A 21511-nucleotide genomic window follows, 5' to 3' on the forward strand; every position below is an offset into this window, starting at 1 on the left:
CAGACCTTCGATAAGTTTTCATCACTAAGGGCTTAAGTTTGTACACACCAAATTTGAAGTCGATTGGATTAATCCTGTAGGACAAGTTCGCAAGAGTACAAAAGGTGGAAAGCGCCAAAAGTGAGCACAACATTAAAAATGGCCTACTTCCTGTTGGGTTTGGGGGGTGGGTCCAAGAGGCTTTTTTGTACGTCTGGACATGATACCTAATTGTACAGATTTTCGTATTTGTAGGTGAAACTGGTCATTGGGGCTACAAGTTAGGGGGCACTGTGGAGTCATTTTGCCACACCTGTTTGCAAAACCACCAAAATATGAAATTTTTCACCAGGATGGAGATGTGTACCAAGTTTTTATAAACTTTTGAGCATGTTTTGACCTCCATAAATGCGATACATTTAGCATAAAAATAATAATTCCAACTGCTAGGTGCTCAGGCCCTAAATATATAGTAACTATCAGCATGTGAATGGACTATTTCACAAGTAGCAGTAGTAGTAGTAGTAGTCTGTTTTCAAACCTTTTGTTGGCTAAGTATGGCCTAACCATTTATTTAACAGATGTTTGCGGCATTAAATTCAATGCCCCATTAAGCGCAAATTTCTTTTTCTTTCTTTCTTTCTTTTGGATCAACCAATCACACCTTTTAAAAGAAGGCATCACTTATGGCAACAGGGTCAATCAAACCTCCTCACTAATACCCTTTTTCCACTAAAATTAGCTTGTGCATGGGTAAACCCACTAATAGACTGCTTTCATATTGCCAGTAAAGCAAAACTGTGTACATGGCTCTGCAGCAGACAAGTGTGCTCTTTGTATGCGTGTGAGATTTTTTGGTGTGTCTGTTCAAGATCACGGACAGACTGGAGCACAGGAAAAAGGGAGAAAGCAGCATGGACAGAGGTCTGTAAAAAATGTACATTGGTTACTTCTCTTTATATATTTTTTTTCTTATTCAGTCTATCTTTCAAGAAAAATGTGGGTCAATGTTGCTTCGGAGGAGACAAAGAGTAATTAGTTGTGGAGCGTCACTGAATCTCGCCTGTTAAGAGCTGAAATTAGCCTGTCTACCCCAAGTGTTGTGTTCCCATCAATGTCAATTGGAGCCGGAGGCGATAAATACCACTGCAGACTACTGCTGCTTCATTTGACACGGGAGTAAATGCAGACTGTACACTTTCTACATTAAAAAGCTGCATATTAGTGGGTGCTGGCAGGTTTTTTGTCCAGTGGAAATAAGGGTTAAGGTAAAAGTTTCTGTCCATTCCTAGCTCAGAGTTACTCAGAATTTTCCTAAATCATTCCTCAGCTAGGACTCCTTGTTAGAATTCTTTTAGGCAAAGTTAGGAGCTAGCTAGGAGTATTCTCACAATGTTTCTGAACACAGTCCCAGGTTTTCAGGGCTTTAAAAGCCATAGTTTGCAAGTTTTTGTTTTGTCTTTTTTGATATTCATTCATGTAAATCATTAGGACCACCTGCTGTTTGAAGAAATAGACACAGCACGAGAATGTAGAGTAGAATTCAGATTCCGTTTCAAGTCTCATATCCACTTCAGTCAGAGATAAGATGGAAAAGGTAATTTAAAGAGGAGAAGAAAGCAAGAAAGAAACAAAGAAAGGAAGAGCACATACAGTATATATAGAGAGATATAGATATTGACATAGAATTAAAAGAAGAAAAAAGAAAAAAAACGATGGAAAAGAAAATGAAAGACAAGAAAGTAAGAAAGAAAAAAACAAAGGAAGGTAAGGGAGAAAGGGAAGAACAAACAGATGTAAGCACAGCGTTTCTTCAATAAAGCTGTCTACATGTCAGATGTGTTGTGTATGCTGTGTGACATTTACGCTGTCACAAACACAGACACACACCGGCTCTGTGTTTCATGTGTCTTACACCACACTGAGCCAGACAGCCAGACTGAGGCTTGTCTCGCCTCTGGTAATCCAAATAGCCAGTGTGCCGCATCTAACATCAAAATAAGGCAAGATGGAGGGAGGAGGTGGTGGTTGGGGAGAAGGTGGGGAGGTGGCGAGGGAATGGCGAATGAAAGAGCAAGCGACGGTGAGAAAGTGAGAGACAGTGACTCGGGGATGAGAAGTGAGACTATTGATCTCTGTGGAGGCTGAGAGCTTTCACCTAGTCACAGAAGTTGGCAGAGGGTACAGCACATGCAGCCACACACACACACACACACACACACACACACACACACACACACACACACACACACACACACACACACACACACACACACACAGTCACGATAAACAAATGCCACTAACATGTCCGTTGGCCAGGTCGAGCAGGTCCCTCAGTCTGCAGCCCCGCCGGTGCCTCCGCTCGTAACAGATGCTGTTTTCCAGTACCACATAGTCGGCCCCGATGGCCCTCAGGATGTCATGGACGTCCTCCGGGGACTGGCGAGCATACACCTGATACACCTGCAAAACACACACACAATAAAATTGGGTTTATTTATGTTTGTGTGGAGTTTTGATTGCTTTTCTCCCTAAAGATCATCTAGCTCTATAATTTAACACCAATATTGTTGGAAGGAGAAAACTTCTCTCCTGGAACTCAATTACCAGACAAATTTATTTTCTGAATTACATTTTTGATGAACGTTGGTTTAGATTCAATTATAGAATGTTGCTGAAAACAAATCGGAGGGAGAACCAAAACAAAAGTGTTAAAACAAAACGGAGTTCAACTTTCTTAAATCTGTCATGGTTCATCTTTTTTTGTAGCATAACAAATTATAATAAATAATAATTTCACACAACAACACATTTAAATAGACGACCCATAAGAACTGTATTGTTTATCAGGGACAAAACAAGCCAGAAGTGTTTCAATGGGCTTTGGTTTAAATGAGGCGTGGAAAATCGAAGTGACAAACCAACGTGCAAGTTTCTACACCAAATTCAGACCATGGCTGTGACTGAAATGACTCCCTTTTCCCTACATAATGCGCTAGATTTACCCTCAGCATTTTATTTGAATGTCCACATTCTGAGTGTGACATTTATGCGCTATATAGTGCCCTCAAAAATCCTCCCAATAAAGTGTACATAAATAATGTATTGGGCATGTCAACTAATTTTCAGCAACTGCTTCCCAATTCGGAATGTATAACTGCTGGGTGTGTGAATTAATTCAGAAAACAGACAATGAAAAAAAAAACAGTGGTCTTTGTCCACTAATGAATAACTTTGTGAAACATCATTAAGGTTCTAACAAATGTTTAAAAATGCATTTTACAGTTTCCTGCGCGTGCGCGCACACACACACACACACACACACCCACACACACACACACACACACACACACACACACACACACACACACACACACACACACACACACACACACACACACACACACACACACAGAGCCCAGAAGGTCTGCACCAGTGTCGTGGATCATTAATGAGCTCCATGCTAAGCTCAGGCCTGGCCAGAGGCTGAGCTCGCCTGACTTCCCACTGGGAGGCAAAATATAAGCTCATCTACCCAAGAGATGACCCACACATTACATCCTGCTCATTGTGGAGAAAACAGACACAGACACAAATGAATAACAGTGAAGCTAATTTACTTTTTCATCTTTTTCATCAGCAGTGTGTGGCTGTGTGTTTTGTGATCAGACTTTTTGGATGTCAAGTTTCATATTTTTAATTCCTACAATCCAGTCAATCTTGGATGTGAAGAGAATTCACAAAAAAATTTGAAAACAGTTTGGATGCAGTATATTAAAAAACAACAGCATAAGTAAAATAAACAGAATCAACTGATCATTTACTCGGTTTGATTTAGAGAGTGTATTTTTCCATTAATGAAAGCCCTTTGCAAAAACAAAGCTCTTGTGCAGCATGTCTCACGTACATTACTAAGAAGCACTCACCATTTATTTCTCCTTACTGGAGCACAGCATTTTAAGGCTCCATTTTCCCCACCTAACTATTCAGTCCGACTTAATGGATGCACATTGTTCTAAGTACTTCTTCTGATCGCCATATTCATTCACACAGTCACTGCAGGTCACTGGCCCCCATCTGCAGACAAGTCCCTTGTCTCTCATGCACGACACTGGCACTGAGTGAGACGGATGAATGAGGGGATGCAGTCATATAATACTGATCCTCTGCCATTAAAACTCAAATTCTGGGAAAAGGCTTTGATTCCAGAGACAGAAACAATAGCTTATGGTTTTATGTAACTACAAGAAATGGCAACAAAGAAAAGAAGCATCAAATGATCTGTATCTACACTTTAACACTCTTGTAGTTACCACAAGTTTCAGTGCGTTATCAGTTTGTATGTTACATCAGTTTGATGTAACTTACATGTCACAAAGTTCACAAAGTATTTTTTACAGATTTTTCAGTTTGCAGTCTCACGTCATTGCAAATTTGAATGATAAACAATGACATGAATAAAAAAAAACAGTTTTTTCATAAACTAAGGAATGAAAATGTTCTTGTTCAATTACACTTCTTTACCTGCCAACCACCATTTTGCTTTGAAAAAAAACATCAAACCCATTTCGTTCTTTTCCCCAAATCACTGCCCTCATCAAATCAGAAACCTACTAAAGCGTGCTATCAATACTTACTCAGAGGATGGATGCTACAATTATTAACTGAAGGTGTCTCCTCTGAGTAGCAGCAGCGGGACCTTAGGCGCAAGGCGACATTCATTGACCCACACTATCAGGGTGGCTACGACCTGAATGTTGCAGCGTCCAAGAGGATGACAAAATATGAAGTGGTCATATTCGAGGAGAGAGTGCACCCAATGCGAGAGGAGGGAGATGAAGAGGAAGATGGAGGCTCCACCCAATAACTTTAGCATTATGTTTTGTCCAAAGTAAAGGAAGATCTAAAGATCAACATTAAAGATTGAAGTAAAGGCTCTACAAATATTAAGTCACATACACGAATATCTTTTCTTGTAAAAAGTTAAGTTTTATCAGTAACACCTGTGTTGGCGCGACTTCAACTGGTGGAAAAATTTCCACACAGTGGCATCCTTACTCTGAGCACTTCACAGTCAGGTGGAGGTAAAGCGCATGTGCTTGAGCTGAGAGTGTTTTACCTTGAGTGAAAAGTCGTGGTTTTCTCCAAGTTCCACTGACACCATGAATATAGAGACAGGAGCAGAAAGGAGGGGGTCTGGAGGAAAACTAGTGGAAATCATGGCAACCTTGGCAGTCAGAGCTGTCACACATCAGTCATCAGGAAAGAGACTTGTCCGCTGAATGCTTGACGACACAACATTGCAGCCAAAAGATAGAAACCCTATTCTGGTGGTCAAAACACCCCCTAAATCCCTACCATACTCTTCTCCTACTCCAGCATGGTCACATTGTTAATGAATGGCGAGTGAGAGCCATTTTTCAGCTCTAAAATGCAAAGCATCACGTTTTTTGTATCACTGACTTCAAAACTCACTTTGCCTGTCTGTGAGGACATGATGCACAGGCAGGAGGAGAGTCACAAACAGTTAGTTGTGTTTATATCAGTGTCAAAAATGAACATTTAATGTGGTTTATCTATTATTGAATGAATACGTACTGTCTATGGCTGCTTTAGACTGTATGAAAAGGTTCTCTTTCAGTTCATTAAGTGTGATTTTGTGTCACACACTAACACGGTAATGGCTGCGCTCTGTCATTAAACCCATTAGGAGGGGTGCCCAATAGTTCACCAGGTCAAGCAGGAGCCCCATACACTAGGAAAGTGGCTGTGGGTTCAATCTTAATCCCTCTCTTTTCCCTTTTTACACTACCCTATCCTGTCAAAAAAAAAGCCAAATAAAAAAAAACAGTCTCATTAGGGCTGGGCAATAAAATAATAACGATGTCAATCATGAAATAACTTTTTTCTCGATTGAAATATGAGACGTAGTCGATAGAATGTGGATAGGACGCATTCCAGCCATGTTTTGACAGACAAACGAACAGCCAATGATATTAAGAATAGAGCCACAACGAACCAAATGCAGTGAACGGCTTTGACTCTAGAACAGCTGAGTGTCTGACAACCAAATCGAATGTGCTTCCACAGCGTTTCATTATTGCGGATAAAACGGCTGATGGTCCGACAGCAGCGCAGTGAGACAGAAAAACAGGCCAGAGCTTCTCCTCACAGCACCAAAGTGTCTGAAACAGCCAGATTTGCAGAGGTGGAGGTGGAAAGTGTCATCTACAGACTACTTTGTGTTAGTTTCAGGTTTAATTCGACTTTGGATGGAATTATTTAAAAACACCAGGACGCATCACTCCGTGTCTCATCCAGCCGCACGTGCTAAGCTCTCATTATTATTACCAGGGGCAGATGTAATGTTTTGGGGGCCTGGGGCCACAAGCACATGACCTTATTTTCACCCTTTCTCTAACTGGGAATGTTGGCAGGCTGTTGGCAGCTATAGGAGAAGTAGGCCTACTCAAAATTTGTTTTTTTTTCCTGAGTAAAATGATTAATAACACAGACATTTCACAGAGGATTCACAGAGGTTCAAGTCAGAGTCCTGCAGTCAGGAGAAGTTGGCCTATTATCAGCACAATGTAATTCAATGTACCTGAAGTTTGTTTAAAATGGAGCTTTTCATTTTTATATAACGCTTAAAGTTTAAAAATAATAAATTACATGTCTATTACACTCCAACACACCATGGTCAAATGAAACTGTCAGTGAACTATGAGGGCTAAAAACAAACAACAGAAAAAAAGGAAAAAGCCAAATAATCGTTTATATATGGTGATTGAAGTAAAATGTTCAATTGTGATAATGATTTTAGGTATCGGACCTTGCTGGGAGAAAATTTTAGTAACTGGAATTTTAGTTGAATAGGTCTGGCAGTTGGTGATGCCTGTTCTACAATATATTTGTCATGTTCAATTTATGACAGAAAATAAATATTTAAACCAAAATTAACCTCATGATATCAAAGAAGGGGGCTGAGGGAAGCAATACCCTGTACGTAGGGGTGGGCAATATGACTTTAAAATGTTGCGATATTGTAAGGCTATGTCGGATACACATTATATATCTCGATATCTTTAAATGTCCTCTAAACTAATGTTAACTACTAAAATACAAAATGATTGAATGAACTGCAGTTACAATAAAGTTAAATAAAGTAGCTACTGCCATATAATAAAGTTCAATACACTAATAACATTTAATAAAATACCGTTATAAGAGAGTTAAATAAAGTACTTTTATGATGAAATTTTAAAAAGTATTGTTATAATTAAATAAATTAAAGTGGGACCTACGGTGCTTTTATTTTGAAGGACCAGACTCATCTTGGGCCAGAAATGTTGATGTTTTTGCTGTGCACTTGGAACTTCCTGTCAACAGCTGGATTTTAGCATAACTACAAAGTTAAACTGATACTGCAAGTATCTCCAAATATTTCCAAATCGCACCTGCTCCATGGTTGCAAAATGTGACTAAATAGTCGCAATCGAAGCTCTGCAAACACACACCTCCCCTGCTCACACTACCGCCACTACCACAAATTAAGTTAGACTGTTAACGCAGGGCCATTAAACTTGATGATTAATTCACTGTAAGCAGGAAACAAACTATCAGCGCCCCAGTTCATATATTAACAGTATCTGCATATCTCATAGTCGCAAAAAGCAATGAAATAGTTACCGTCTGGAGCTCTGCAAAGGCCCTGCTTTGTATGTGTGTGTCTGTGAGAGGCCAAGAGCTGCAGGAGTGAGCGAGAGAACCGAAACGCCGGTTATTTATAAGGAACATGACAATTTTTACTTATACTCAATGTTCTTCCATATAGCCATTTTATATATCGGAGGTGGAACAAACTGAGATACTAGGAGTATATTTGATATTTTGTCCACTCCTACCTGCACGCAGCTCTACACAAAAATAGGATTTTTTAAAAAAACGTTCAAATGTAGGATGTTTGGTGCTGAATACTCTTTACATGGAATTAATACTGATATCCAAATCTTATGCAAATCACTATTAAAATCCAACATAATATTCATATTACCAAATACAAAGGATGGTTTATGGAATACATAGAATTAGAAAAATGCACATTATGCCCAAATAACCCATCTGACACATTTATTCTCCAGCAGTTCCTTCTGAACACTAAATTTACACATTCCCTCAGTTAGGACAAGAACAATTACCTCCCACAACAACGCACACTCTACAACCCTACACACTAACCACACCACTACTACTAACCCCCATGCCCCTAATTGAAGCTATGACTATGATTCCCTTTAAGCTTGAAATGGCATTCAAATCAACATGACTCACTTGTATAGCTGACACAGTAATTATCATCTAGTATTTACTTCGGAGTTGAAATTTTCTATTTATTGTGTTTGTGTTATCTCACAGTCCCTCTGGTTGTTTCCACACCCCTGTGTATGTCTGACAGTATGGTGCAGCCTACAGTACCTGTTTGGTCCTCTCCCGCAGCTCTTTATCTTCATAATGGGGGTGGTTGGTGAGGACTCTGCCTGTGCACAGCTTGATGCCAGCCAGCAGCTGCATGCTGCCTGCAAATACGGCCCGCTTAGGGGTCTTTGTGCTGTGGAGCAACAGAGAGAGAAGGGAGACAGAAGGACACATCATTCACTGCTGTAAATACATAGATAATATAAACCATAACAAGTCTTTTGATGAACAGTGTGTTTTAGAGCTTTGTGAGTGAGGTTAAAACAAGAGAGAGAGAAGAGGGAAATGGACAAAAAAAATCTACCCCAAAACGATGGTTTGAGGTTTGAAGAAGATGAAAAGGTTTGGAGGGTATTCACAGGTGCATGCAGTCATTAGAAAAGTTTGATTGAATTTTGCTTTAGTTTTTTTCTGGCTTTATTATTCAGTCTGCATTCTTTTGTTTTCTGCATTTGCTGCAATAATTGGGACATATTGATGGCATTTAAAAGTTTCTTTCAGAGATGTGGCTTCAAGGACAGCAGCTATCTCCACCAGGACCAAGTACAAAAACATTCTTTGTACAGACAAATTAAATCACAAAGAGATGACGAAAGCTGTACAGTTACTGTAGAAAAGACTGCGGGTATGAGGGCAAACCATGCGAGCATTTGGCATGTTAACAAGCTTTATGACAACTTGCCGTGTATGTGTTTGCAACTTAATCCGTTTGTGGTAACCAACCTTGACTTTAATTGGCCTCTATTAGGAAAACACACGTACACACACGCAACTTTTACTTGTAATGTTAACCTTGGGGTCATGTTTAATGTAAACTTGTGCCTGCAGAGAGAACAGAGCTACGATTGACAACGCTGGTCGAAATAATCAAGAATACTGAACACTCTGACCCTCAGGTGTAACTATTATGTGACAGGAAGACTGGCTGACCTTTTTCTTCGTTTTAATCAAACAGCTGATTGGAGACATCAGTCCTGTGTGGTTTTACAAGACTGATTTTAGCTGTCTGTAAAAGCAGCAATGACACATACCTCACCCCTGTTTTACTAATGAAGAAATTGACATAAAAACAAGATATGCTCTTTGTGAGGCAAGCAAGAAACAGAAATCTTAACCTGGTTACTCAAGATAATCTACACACCTTGTTGTCAACTTTCTCTCCATCATGACGAGGCTTGATTGCCTTGTGAACCAGCAGGCCCGCAGGTTTGGAAGGTATGTTTTCTTTAAAAATCACTCAAAATAGCACCATTATCACAGCCAGAAACTGTAAGAACAGAAATTAAATTGTTGGATTTTTAAATTGTCCTTGAACACGTCATGTGTTCTTATACAGATTTGTGAAACAAAATTCCGTGACCACTCAAAAACTCTGATGGTATATTTTGTTTTCCAAAACTTTTCCAGGCCTGGAATTTGCTATTATCAAATTCCATAACTTTTCCAGGTTTTCTATGACTGCACAAAGCCTGTGAAATGATTTAAATAGACCTTGTTATCTGTGATTGGAACTGGCCAATACTGCAATCTCCAGCAAACTCCAGCAATCACTGATCAGCACCCAGAATTCTGATCAGAGCACCCTTAGTTACAGTGAGTGTAGTCACGAGCGACAAATTTCAGATTCAAATCATTCTACCAACAGAGGTCATGCAATAATATACATCCAGCATCACATCCAGTAAACCATTACACAGAATTTTTTTTTTTTTTACATATGTAAACACTCAAATTTACAGAGAGTGGAGAAGAGGGAGCCTCAGACCCAATAATAAGCAGAGCTCATACATGCAAACACATCATTATAGATATTAAAGTCCAGCTATACAGAAATCCTAAGCACAGGCTGCTGCATATATCCTACTGTATGCTGTGTGTGTGTGTGTGTGTGTGTGTGTGTGTGTGGCACAGTAATGACTAGCCACAAGCCATATGTAAGAGATAAAAGCATTTGCTCGAGTGGATGTGCACATATGCACTCTGTACTCTCTGGTGGATGTGTGGGTTGATGTTTTGGCCCTCTGACCTGTAGTAGAAGTGGATCATTTCCATTTCTGCCTGTCATCTGTCTTTGATTGTGTGAATTTAATCACTCAATGCATCCCAGACAGTCACTTCCATTACCTCCAAGTTTAGTTACATTCATCAACTTATACGACTGACATTATACAAATGAAATAATGACATTAACTGAGTATTGAGTGAATGTCTGTAGCTTTTGCTGTTGCCAGCAGTGCTGGCACTGAGACAGCAGTGCTCCACATAATCAAGACTGGACTGGAATGTTTAAAATAGCTAAATTCCAAAAAAATAATACATATGAATATAGGTTCAGTAGATATGATCTCCCTTTTTAGCAAACATGTCAAACAGATGAAATAGATACCACATTAAAAAGCTCTACTTTGATAAAGCATGCAATTAGACCCATGTACATATATTCACTAGTTAGATGGAAAGTTCACAATCTGTAAGACTAACTGTCAAGACTTTTTTGGTTTGGTCCATTTCCAGTTTTGCCAGTCCAGTCAGGTGCAAGAGCTTAACCAGTTTGATTTTATGCAAACCGACTGAACTGGCATCTATCATTATGACACATTTTGGCAATTTGAAAAAGTAGCTTACATCACAGGCTAAATCCAACTAAAATTGCATTTGTATATGACAATGTGATTAACATAATAGCCTTATATGTTCAGGGTTTCCACACATTTTGATGGATAGTTCAAAACTTTTCCATGATTTTTCAATGACCTATAATACTTTTTTCCCCTACTTGCATGGCTTGAATTATATCAGATTCAAACTCTATTGAAACATGATTCCAGCTAGCTGGCACACATGCAGGGAGAGACGCAATGTGGAGAGAAAGTAAAGAAACCACTGATGCATATTTGAGCTACATTATGTTGAATGCTACAGAAAATATATTTGCAGTAATGTTACTTTTCTATTACTTTTCCATAACTTTGATAACATAACATAACAAAATAACATTTCCATGACCGTAAGAACCCTGTTTGTTCATAAATGCACTAAAGTTGCCAAGGTGCCAACTAAACGGGCCAATTTATTTTTCTTTTTTTTTGCGGCAAATATATCTTGTGGACTGAAAAGCAATGGATTTTATTACTCTTGTGGACTACAAAAAAATTAATTTCTGTTTCCAATATAAATAATTTATACCTAAACATTCTTTAATACTTCACATTCTTGTGTTGATACAATACTGCACCACAAAATATCATGATACTATGCTGTGTCAACCCCCCCTACCCCTAATAAATAATACAATTAAAATACAAAAAAAATCTTTTAAAATGTCACGGTCAATGGTTTTTAAATGTTTGAAAGGGTGGTCTTAAAGAGTTGAGATGTTTAAGAGCAAGCCAGCATTTGCCATCAAAACTGATAAACCTGTAGTCACAAAATGACTATGTTATGCCCAATTTACAACTTTGTTAGCTGTCTAACAAGGTGTTGTCAAGGAGCTCTGCTGACTCATGAAGTTCAAATGGGTTAAGAGATGGAGGGAGATCTCCGGGAAGCTGAAAGTTTCTGCTGAGGTAAGTGACCATCGCTAAAAATACGTTACTCACTGATTGCTATCTTGTATGTAATTTGCAATCAATATCACAATATTAAACATGTGTTTTCTAATAGAAAAAGTAACATTACAAATGTAGGAAGATAGCAAGTCGGCTATCCACTCATCTCTTTAGTGGTTATGTCTCCAGCCTGATCTGAAGCGCACAGCTGATAGCTATGTGGTGTGTTTACATCTCGTAAGATTGTATTTTTAATGGGTTCAGTGCAGAGTGAGAGAGCTTTGGTGTTACACGATGCTGTACAATAGTCAGACGTCCTCTGAAAAGCGGCTGCTAAAAGGTAAATGGACTGCACTTGTATAGCATTTTTCTGTCTTTTTGACCACTCAAAGCACCTTCACACTACATGTCACATTCACCCATTCACACTTACATTCACATATTGGTGACTGAGGCTACCATACATGGTACCACCTGCTACTCAGTAACCATTCACACGCACTCATAGCATCGGGAGCAACTTGAGGTTGAGTATCTTGCCCAAGGATACTTCGACATGTTGCCTGGAGGATACCTAACCGCTGACCTTTTGATTAGAGGATGACCCGCTCTACCTGTGAGCCACAGCCGCCCCTGCTGAGTCAAGCTGGAAACCTGGTAAACTGGCCCAGTCCGGTGTTTGGCTTAATATCAAACTGGTTTGAAAATTTTCACACTGGCCCAACCCTAACTGGAAGAGTTATTAAAAATGTGCCAGGCCATAGATTTTCTACTGAAGGCTCACTTCTGATTGAGGGGTATGTAGTTCGATCAAGGACATCTCTCTCTCTCTCCCCTTCTGACTATCTCTGAGTTAAAATGTCACACACACACACACACACACACACACACACACACACACACACACACACACACAAACACACACACACAGTGCCGCACTTTCCCCATTTAAGGATTAGGCAAAATGCTGCTAATTCAGACAATTTAAAACACGACAAAGAGCGGGACGACAGGAAGACAATTAAGGGAGCGAGAGAGCGAGAGAGCGAGGCAGACAAAGAGCGAGCAGACAGTGTTAAAAAATGGTGAGGATACAGTTTCACAGAGAGAGGCGAAAAATGGATTTTTACAGAAAGATTTTTTTTTCAGATGAGTAGTGGCATGTTTCCCAAGAATGGATAAGGTAATTTGTTTTAACTGGACAGACAAATGGACACGAGACAGATGTACAAAACAAGTCTGAGCTGCAGAGAGAGTAATGAGCTTGATTTTGAATGCACTAGAATTATCTGGGGACCTAATGTGAGTTAGGAGCTTAACGTATCGAGACAGCGGGCAGCAGAACACTGACAGGACTGGTCAATCTGATCAGTAACAATACGCATTTTTTAAAATGAGTATTCTCTGTCAGTAATGGCAGAAGGCAGAGACAGAATATTATAAAAAACCCAAAACAGTTTGCTAAAAAGCTTAAGCTACTGTTCAAAAAGTTTACTGTGTTGCTACAGCTTTATACAATATATACAAGATTAACATTACCTACACTGGCTGCTGTGGTTTCAATAAAGAAAAAATAGCTTCAGCATTAACAATAGGTAATGTTAGCTGAAAAGGCTGGTTCTTATCGTGTTTAGCTGCCGTTGTTTTCAAGTTAAAGTAATACTCAAGCCCCAAATGACATTTTGTGTAGCAATTATCCACCCTGTTACATGCCTGCACGGTGAGCTAAGAATCCAAAAACAGAGAAAATTCATGATAAATTGAAGCCACAGGGGTCTAGCTGCAGCAAAACTGTATCAGAACATTTGTTCACAAACAGTGTCATGTCCAGACTATTATTACTAGGGTGGCCTAAGTGGGGCACTGACTTTTGCAGGGGTGACATTAAGTATGAGCGCTGCTGCGGGCACACTTGTCAGCATAGCATTAACTTACCAATTTTGTCTCCACTACCCATACCTACTTTAATCTACTAGACCTAAAAAATCATAACACATCAGTGTGACACCAAATATGTTAAATAAAAAATCCCTCCACATTTTCACTCCAAATCAAAACAGCTTCCTCTTCTGTGGCTTCTTAGCAGGCTAGACATTATTCTGGAACATTACTGCCTCTCAGGTTTAAGACAGAATTGCACCTATAAACAAAAATTTAGTTCATTCATCAAAAAGTTCAAACTGACTGGGCAGACAGCCAATCATAATTTGGAGGAACCTTGGATGGCCATCCATCAGATTTCAGTTGTGGCTCCATAGACACACTCCAGTTTACAAATTGAAACAACTCATGCAGTGTAATCCAAGTCTCATTTATCCAGTTGTATGCTCGGAACTTTCTGAACTGAACCACAAGTGAAACCTATCGAAGCTCTCCTCAAAGCCAAACTCCACTGAAAAAAAACAGTCATTTTACATACAAAGTTAAACAACAACACAAACAAACTACCAATTGAGACAGCAGTAGACCAGTAGCTTGCGTGTTCAGCAAGGTAACAATACTGTTTTCATCAATGGAGTCTGGCTTTGAAAAGAGCATAAATCAAGTTTCACTTTCAGTTCAGTACTGTCGATATGGAAGCATTAAACATACCACTGGATTAAATGAGGGTTTCGTTTTAAGTGCGCAAATGGTGAAATTATATGGAATGAAACTTTAATTTTTGAATACTGTCCTGTATGTCAGTTCATGAAATGATAATGTTAACATTTTTAACTTTTTTCTCTTTTTTTTTTTTAAATAATGTTTTCTATTAATGAACAATGCTAATGGTGGTGATGTCTTTATTTTCTTTAAGCGCTCTCTTAATCTCTTTGTTTTTAAATGTTGTTTTGTTTGTAATCCATGTCATCATGTTTTTGTGAAGCCAAAGACAATCTTCCACATTCTGGACAAATAAAGATCTAATCCAATCTAATTCAGTTTTTGTATTCTTTGTTCATTTGAGGCATGCAAGAACAATAAAGCTGCGTCATAAATTCACAATCACACAGGGAAAGCAGCTGATATACAAAAGGTCATTTGCTGGTTGATGTATTCCTTTAAGCTCATTAGCCACATGGTTCTCTCAACTAGGCATGCAAAACCAGACCAATCACTGCTCTGGACATGCATGGATACATTACAATGAGGAATAAACATAGATTTAATATGTGTCAAGGCCAAAATAATGGAAAACTAAGAAGTTGAGGGGAAAAGTGAAAGATAAATAAAACAGTACAATATATTTAGTTTTAATTCATATTTTTTTAACAAAGTGATTGGAGATAAAGGGTAATGTGTATTCTTGTTAACACTCCATTTAAATTATTTAACCAACAATATTACTCACTGATGTATTCATACATATTTTGGACTTGTCTAATTACTGTTTGCTACGTTTTGTCAATGTTGGGACTCCATATTGCTATCAGAAAATGTCAGCAGAGTCATTTTTGTAATGGCCATAAAGGTCTTCTAGAAGGCCCTGACAAATGACCTATTTTCGTGCTTAAGCGTGAGAACTTGTGTGATAAACAAAGTGTGTTTCACTCAAATATGCTGACTCTTTCATTTCAGCCTGCTCCGTCTCTGAATGGCTCTCCATGCTGAGTAGCTAGATGAGCTTCCTGAATTTGCAGCAAAACTGCTGTCAAAGCTCTCATTAATAATTTTCACCGCAGCCTTCATAATTCTCGACCACAGACTGTATATCTCGACCCAGAAGAAGAGAGGGGGGAGCAGGAGGAGAAAAACAAGGAATCCTTCAATGATTCAAAGATTCACAAGGGACTGATATTATCAGATGACCTCTGTATTTGCTGAAATATGTATGATGAGTGCCGTTTGGGGGGAGAAAACAAGAAAAGAGGAGAGAAATTGATCTACTTGTTTTCTATTTTTGGCTCATATGGTCAAAATCAAACAAATCTTTCCAGCAGCAACATTCGAAATACAACTTAACCCATTCCTGATTCTCATCTGTACTATGAAATGTCACAAGCTTTGTTGCTGAGTCCAGTTCTAGCCTGCAGTGCACTGCAGTGTGGACTGTGGCTATCTGATCCCTGACAGTCTTAGAAGCGTGTGTTTATACTGAACATGTTCCTGAGTTTAACCCTTTTCTTGTGCTGCTTTCACACCTCTCACAAGTATTTAAACCTTTGAAACCTGAAACCTGAGCAATTTGATGAGAAATGTTCCACAACTTGCAAGAACTTCATAGATTTAGAAAATAATTTATAAAAAGGGAAAAATATCTAGGCAAAAAAAGAAAAACTAAGGAGAAAAATATAGCTATCATTTATTTTTTTTAATTTTTAATTTTTATAACTTTTAAGCACTTTTTCCAAGGTCATGTCTTTGTTGTATTTTTGTGTGGCTTTTTTTGTTGTTGCTATTTTTCTGGTATTTTTCTTATACTTTTTACCAATTTTTTGTTAATTTTTGGGTCATTTCTTCTTTCCTTGCTCACTGCCTTCTTCTCATGCTTTTGAAAGATATCAAGCCAATTTGCTCTGGTTTCAAAGTGTTAAGCAGCTCCTCTTCATGCTGCACATGTAAGACTTGCAAGCCCAGCATCGAGTTCATATGTCTGACAGAAGAGTGGTGAAGCTGCTGCTAATAAGCACTTCTTCATTTTTTCTTTGTTGATCGACACAAGGCTGCTTTTGCAACACAAGTGTGCAAAAAAAGGTTGAAGATATAGATGAGCAGAGAAGCTGGGCTCATGGGCCAGACAGAAGCGATATTGGTGACTTTAAAAACTGCACACTCACAACTATAACTCAGAGTTGGAGGCAGTGGAACAACCAGGCATTGCTATTGATTTATTGACTGTCCATTTAGAAAGGAGTATCAGGCCACAGCTGAGCCGTCGAGCCGCTGCTGTTATCAAGTGGAAACTTTTGAATTATGGTTGTGCAAAGATGAACCTCTACCGCTTGTTATCGCGTTAACCTAAGCCACCCTCAGTTCTTCAAACCTGTGAAGTCCAGGCTCATGATTGATTCCTCTGGGCCTTATGATAATCTCCTCACCAACCTGTTTCACACATATTCTGTTATTCTCATGAGGCTAGGACATGTATCATTAGCTCTTGTAGTCTTACCTCTAGTATAACCCTTATTCAATCTCAAAATTCATCTTTTAAATTTATAACTCTATCCTTTCCTAAACAGAATCCTAATTCTAATTTCAGATTGTCTTTTTAGGAATAAGTATTGGGGAAAAAACTCAAAAGATTTTATCCTTGTAAAGGACATTGCTACCTCATTACGAAAGAAGTAAAATAAAACAAACAAAGATCCTCCTGCATAGGGTTGGGCAATATGACGGCATATATGGGACAGTAGAAATGTGTCCACTGGTAGAGATTTGGCAATACTGTTTCTACTGTAGAGCTATTCAGGCTACGATGCAAATCAGAGCTGGATTCTCCTGTGCTCTCTTGATTCTTGTTAATCCAGCTGCCTCTCAGGTTAACTTGAGCTGACATGAAGGAGAATTAAGATGTAAATACAGAAACCCACAAATTATGGAAACTTCATGCCTCCATTTTGACAGAAATGTCAAAATGTTTTGTTATCTGATGAAAGTCAGTTGTTTTTTGTTTGTATGGAAGTTTCAAATTAAAAAGAAAATAAGGGTATAGGTATGAAAATAAGGTATGGTAATTTTAAAACATTTTCTTGAATTTACAGCCACCTCTACCACTGTTTTTCCTCAGGTTTCAACTAATGGCAACCTCAGGGCTGAGGTGGATGGGGTAATGGTTGGTGAACGACTAGCTAGATGGTTAAAACTTGTGCATCTCTCACCTGCATGTGATGCACTTTTGCAAGATGATTTGCGAAGTTTACTTGTGTTTTCGCCCTTACATGCGAAAGAGCTCTCATACTTGTGGCAACGAGTGGTGTCGGCGACAACTCTTGTGAAGTATAAGGCTTTGGAGTGAGTCACTGAGAGCAGGGCTCCTGTGTGTGAGTGTGACAGAAACTGCATTTTTACACTGCCTGTTTAAGACAATCATGCTGTTAGACCGCCTCACCATTCTGTATTAATGTCCGATCGCGGAAGGAAGGGGGCAGAGCGGTCTTGCCTCTGAGACTGGAACGTAGGTAGGAACAGTGCTGTAAACAGCTGTGTAAAAATGAAGGGGTGGTATAAAGGAGGGTCTTTGTTACAGCCCTATAGCGATCTCTGTGTAAAAGTGGCTATAGTGGCAGACCTGACCCTGCCCCGCCCCTTGCACATGCAGCAGGCTGCGGGCTCCGACACACAGAGGTCTCATCTGGATTGAAGAGTGAAAATGCAATCCAGACTAATGTCTTAATCTTGTTGCAAATTAGAAACAAAGTGGTGAGATAAAAATTGTAAAAGATAACTTTTATGTAACCTAAATAAACAAGAAACATCAGAGCGTATCAATGCTCTGGTCTTTAGTAATGGTTTCAGTATCCATCCCTATTCCCAGTAAACAACCATTTTTTGTAATGCCACCAACTAATTTGCTGAAATATGTCTGCCCCCTACTGGCAAGAAAGTGAAATACTATTGAGACTTCTTGCAAATCTAGGAGAATATCAAGTGTGATTGTATAATCATATCTCACCTAGATAGAAAAATTGAATGAACCAGTCACATTGTTCAGTGTTTCATTTCCACTTTCAATCCTTTTCTGCAAAATTTATTAGTCGTATGTGATTCATACACGCAACACATCCCCTGCAGCTAGAATTACCGCAATGAGTCCCCTGCAGCTTTACATAAATACGCCAGTCGGCCCAGAAATATACTCTCTTCTATATGCATGTACCAATCTTTGTTCTGCCCCTTATTATGCCACAGTCTGAGACTCTCTCATCATGTGTCCATGTAAAACTAAATAGCCTCCGCTGGAGAATACAGCGTAACATGAACCCCCCCACCCCATCTCAACACTTTCATCTGGAATGTAATTAGCGCAGCAGCAAGAAGCTTAGCGCTCCGCCCTGCTCTCAGCCCCAACCAAGGTAACTCTAGGCAGCCCCTAATCCTCACAGCCTAATGGGATTAGCTCCGGAGGGAAGGGAACCCGTGTCACACACACAAATACATTCAAAATCCCAACCTCTCCTCCTCTGTCTTCCTATCCATCTCCCTCTCCCCCTCCTTCTGCTCCACTATCTGTCTAATAGGATTAGACCGAAATTGGCCATTTCTTTAAAATCACATCTGGTCCACTCAGTGTCATCATGCTGATGATGATGGGATGGAAATAATGAGCTTTCAATTATGACTAATTCAGTATGGACGTGAACTACAGTGATCATCTATGGGAAAGACTTAAATCTTAACTGGTTCTGATTTTGCCCTTTTAAGCTTTTGAATCAGCATTTTGTTTTGATGGAGAGTTTTGGCCAATCATCAAAATGTTGTCTAAACATCCTGACGAGTATAACACGAAAGAAAACATGGAAACAGTGACAGAGGATTTTTTTCCCCCCAAAAAAGTTTAAGATTTTTACTTTGGTTGAAAATAATGGCTATTAGCAAACCATTTGTAAAAGCTGTTGAAAGCCCTGTAAGCTGATCCAGACTCAGTGTGTTTGGGTGGGACATGAATGCTTTGTGTGTACGACTGAGGACTCTGAGTGCATAAAGGCAAACATTCACAAAAGGCTTCCTATTCAAAACTAAACATAAATTATATAATCCTGTGCAATCTACACATTCACATATGTCTGCTGCACAAAGCAGGTTAAACACATCATTCTTCACTCATTTCACACAGCAAACTGCACAGACAACAAGTATGTAACAGTTTTCACTGGTGCAAACAATCCAGACTTTTTACGGCATATTTTCTGGCATTTCTGCCTTCATATAATATAGGCCTTTCATATGAACCCCAATAACTTTTACCAGCCATGACACAGTTATGACAGCTGTGTGTGTGTGTGTGTGTGTGTGTGTGTGTGTGTGTGTGTGTGTTATCATGGTGGAATGTGGTCTAGGTGAAACTTTTAATAGTGGAAACAACCATAAAGGCAGTTTTGAGTATTGCAAGGTGTTTTCATATCTGTTTGTCTGTGTGCGGACAGATTTTGTCAATGTGATAGCGCCACAGCCACACAAGATGCAGTCAGAGAACCTGACAGGTACAGTATGTAGTTGAGAGAGTTGAGGAGTTTGAAGGTGGGTGTGATCCAAGCAAGTAGGACAGATGTATGGGGGTAGGAAGTAAGAAAGGGGACACTGGATACCCACCTTAATGCAGCTGGACCACATTTGTTTTAAGTTGCGAATTGCTGCATCACGTCTGGAATGATCCCATCACAAGATGGTCTCATCAAGTCTTTTGGGTGATCATTATTTCATATATTTTTTAATTTTTATGAGTAACATAGAAGCAAGAAAATAAAATATGCATTTATATTATAACTCAGATCAAAATCAAATATAAACAAAAAAAAAACCATGGGAAGTCCATGTTTGACCTTTGGGACCAGTACATATTATCAAATATTCTAAGCTCAAAAATCGTTTGAGTTTCAACCCCATTTCCATGCCATCAAGTTTGAAACTTCAGAGGCGGCCGCAGAGAGGCACTACCCATGTTTGAGAGGAGCAACCATGCAACTGTCTTGTTGGGGTCGGGATATGTAGACAATTGAATCATTCCTCAACCAGACACCATGGATTACCAGAACCATCCAGAAAAACATGGACAGTAAAGGAAGTGGCAGCCAACAATGGAAGAAGACACAAAAGGGACTAAATTACAGTTTACAAGTTAGATGGACAATGGGATCACATTTCAATGAAGTTGCACCTTGTAACACTTCCATAGGATGAAGAAATGATTGATTGATTCGTGTGGTGGTTGCACATGGTAAAGGGGATAAATCACAGTGGATAATATCTGCTGTTGGACATTAATTGCTTTCTTGTTAACTGATAAGTAAGTTGACTTTTGAGCTTACTACGCCTATTCACAGTGCAGACCAATGATCAAAACAGGTCTGACGGAGGAATGATACCCGTTAACCCCATCAGATCATGCATCAATTCAGCTATTCTCACTTCCCTGTGCTGGTCTGAATGGAGTATACAAGAGAAAAGCGACAGGAAAAATGGGAGGACGGACTGAATGTGATGTGATGTGTCCTTGGCCAGACATTGTAGCTGCTGTTATATGGTATGCACTATAGACTGCTAAGCCCCACGCCTCACATCCAGACACACACAGATGTGCAAACACAAAACTACACACACGCTGCAGCCGCAGTACAGAGCTGTTCCAAATCACAGCCCAATCTCTGATCCCATCGCGGTGACGCTCTTGATCGAAAGCCCGGCCGCCGAGACCCCGAGGTGGGTGTAGCTCTGCCAACAGCTGGGTCCTTTCCAGCACCCGCGAGTCTTATTCATGGAGACCCATCGGCTCTCATCACTCATCGGGCAGACTCCCCCGCAAACAAGCGCCGATACACATGTAAACACGCATGCTCGCATACACACACAGACTAATCAAGGGCATCAGACAA

The 21511-nt window shown here is 39.5% G+C and overlaps 1 protein-coding gene across 3 annotated transcripts in view; it reads right to left on the minus strand.

The window, feature by feature from the left end:
* Positions 1-21511, minus strand: part of dpy19l3 (dpy-19 like C-mannosyltransferase 3) — an 86582-nt gene that overhangs the window by 11192 nt on the left and 53879 nt on the right. For all 3 annotated transcript variants that reach the window (XM_042484517.2, XM_088081023.1, XM_042484511.2), the window contains 2 exons: positions 8455-8587; positions 2284-2442 (listed from right to left, as the gene is read on the minus strand). In XM_042484517.2, the coding sequence (XP_042340451.1) occupies positions 2284-2442; positions 8455-8587 (292 nt within the window). The remainder of the gene's footprint in view (positions 1-2283; positions 2443-8454; positions 8588-21511) is intronic.

This window comes from Plectropomus leopardus, chromosome 1 (genome assembly GCF_026936395.1).
Source record: "Plectropomus leopardus strain MGB_pleo_1.0 chromosome 1, ASM2693639v1, whole genome shotgun sequence".
Lineage (NCBI taxonomy): Eukaryota > Metazoa > Chordata > Actinopteri > Perciformes > Serranidae > Plectropomus > Plectropomus leopardus.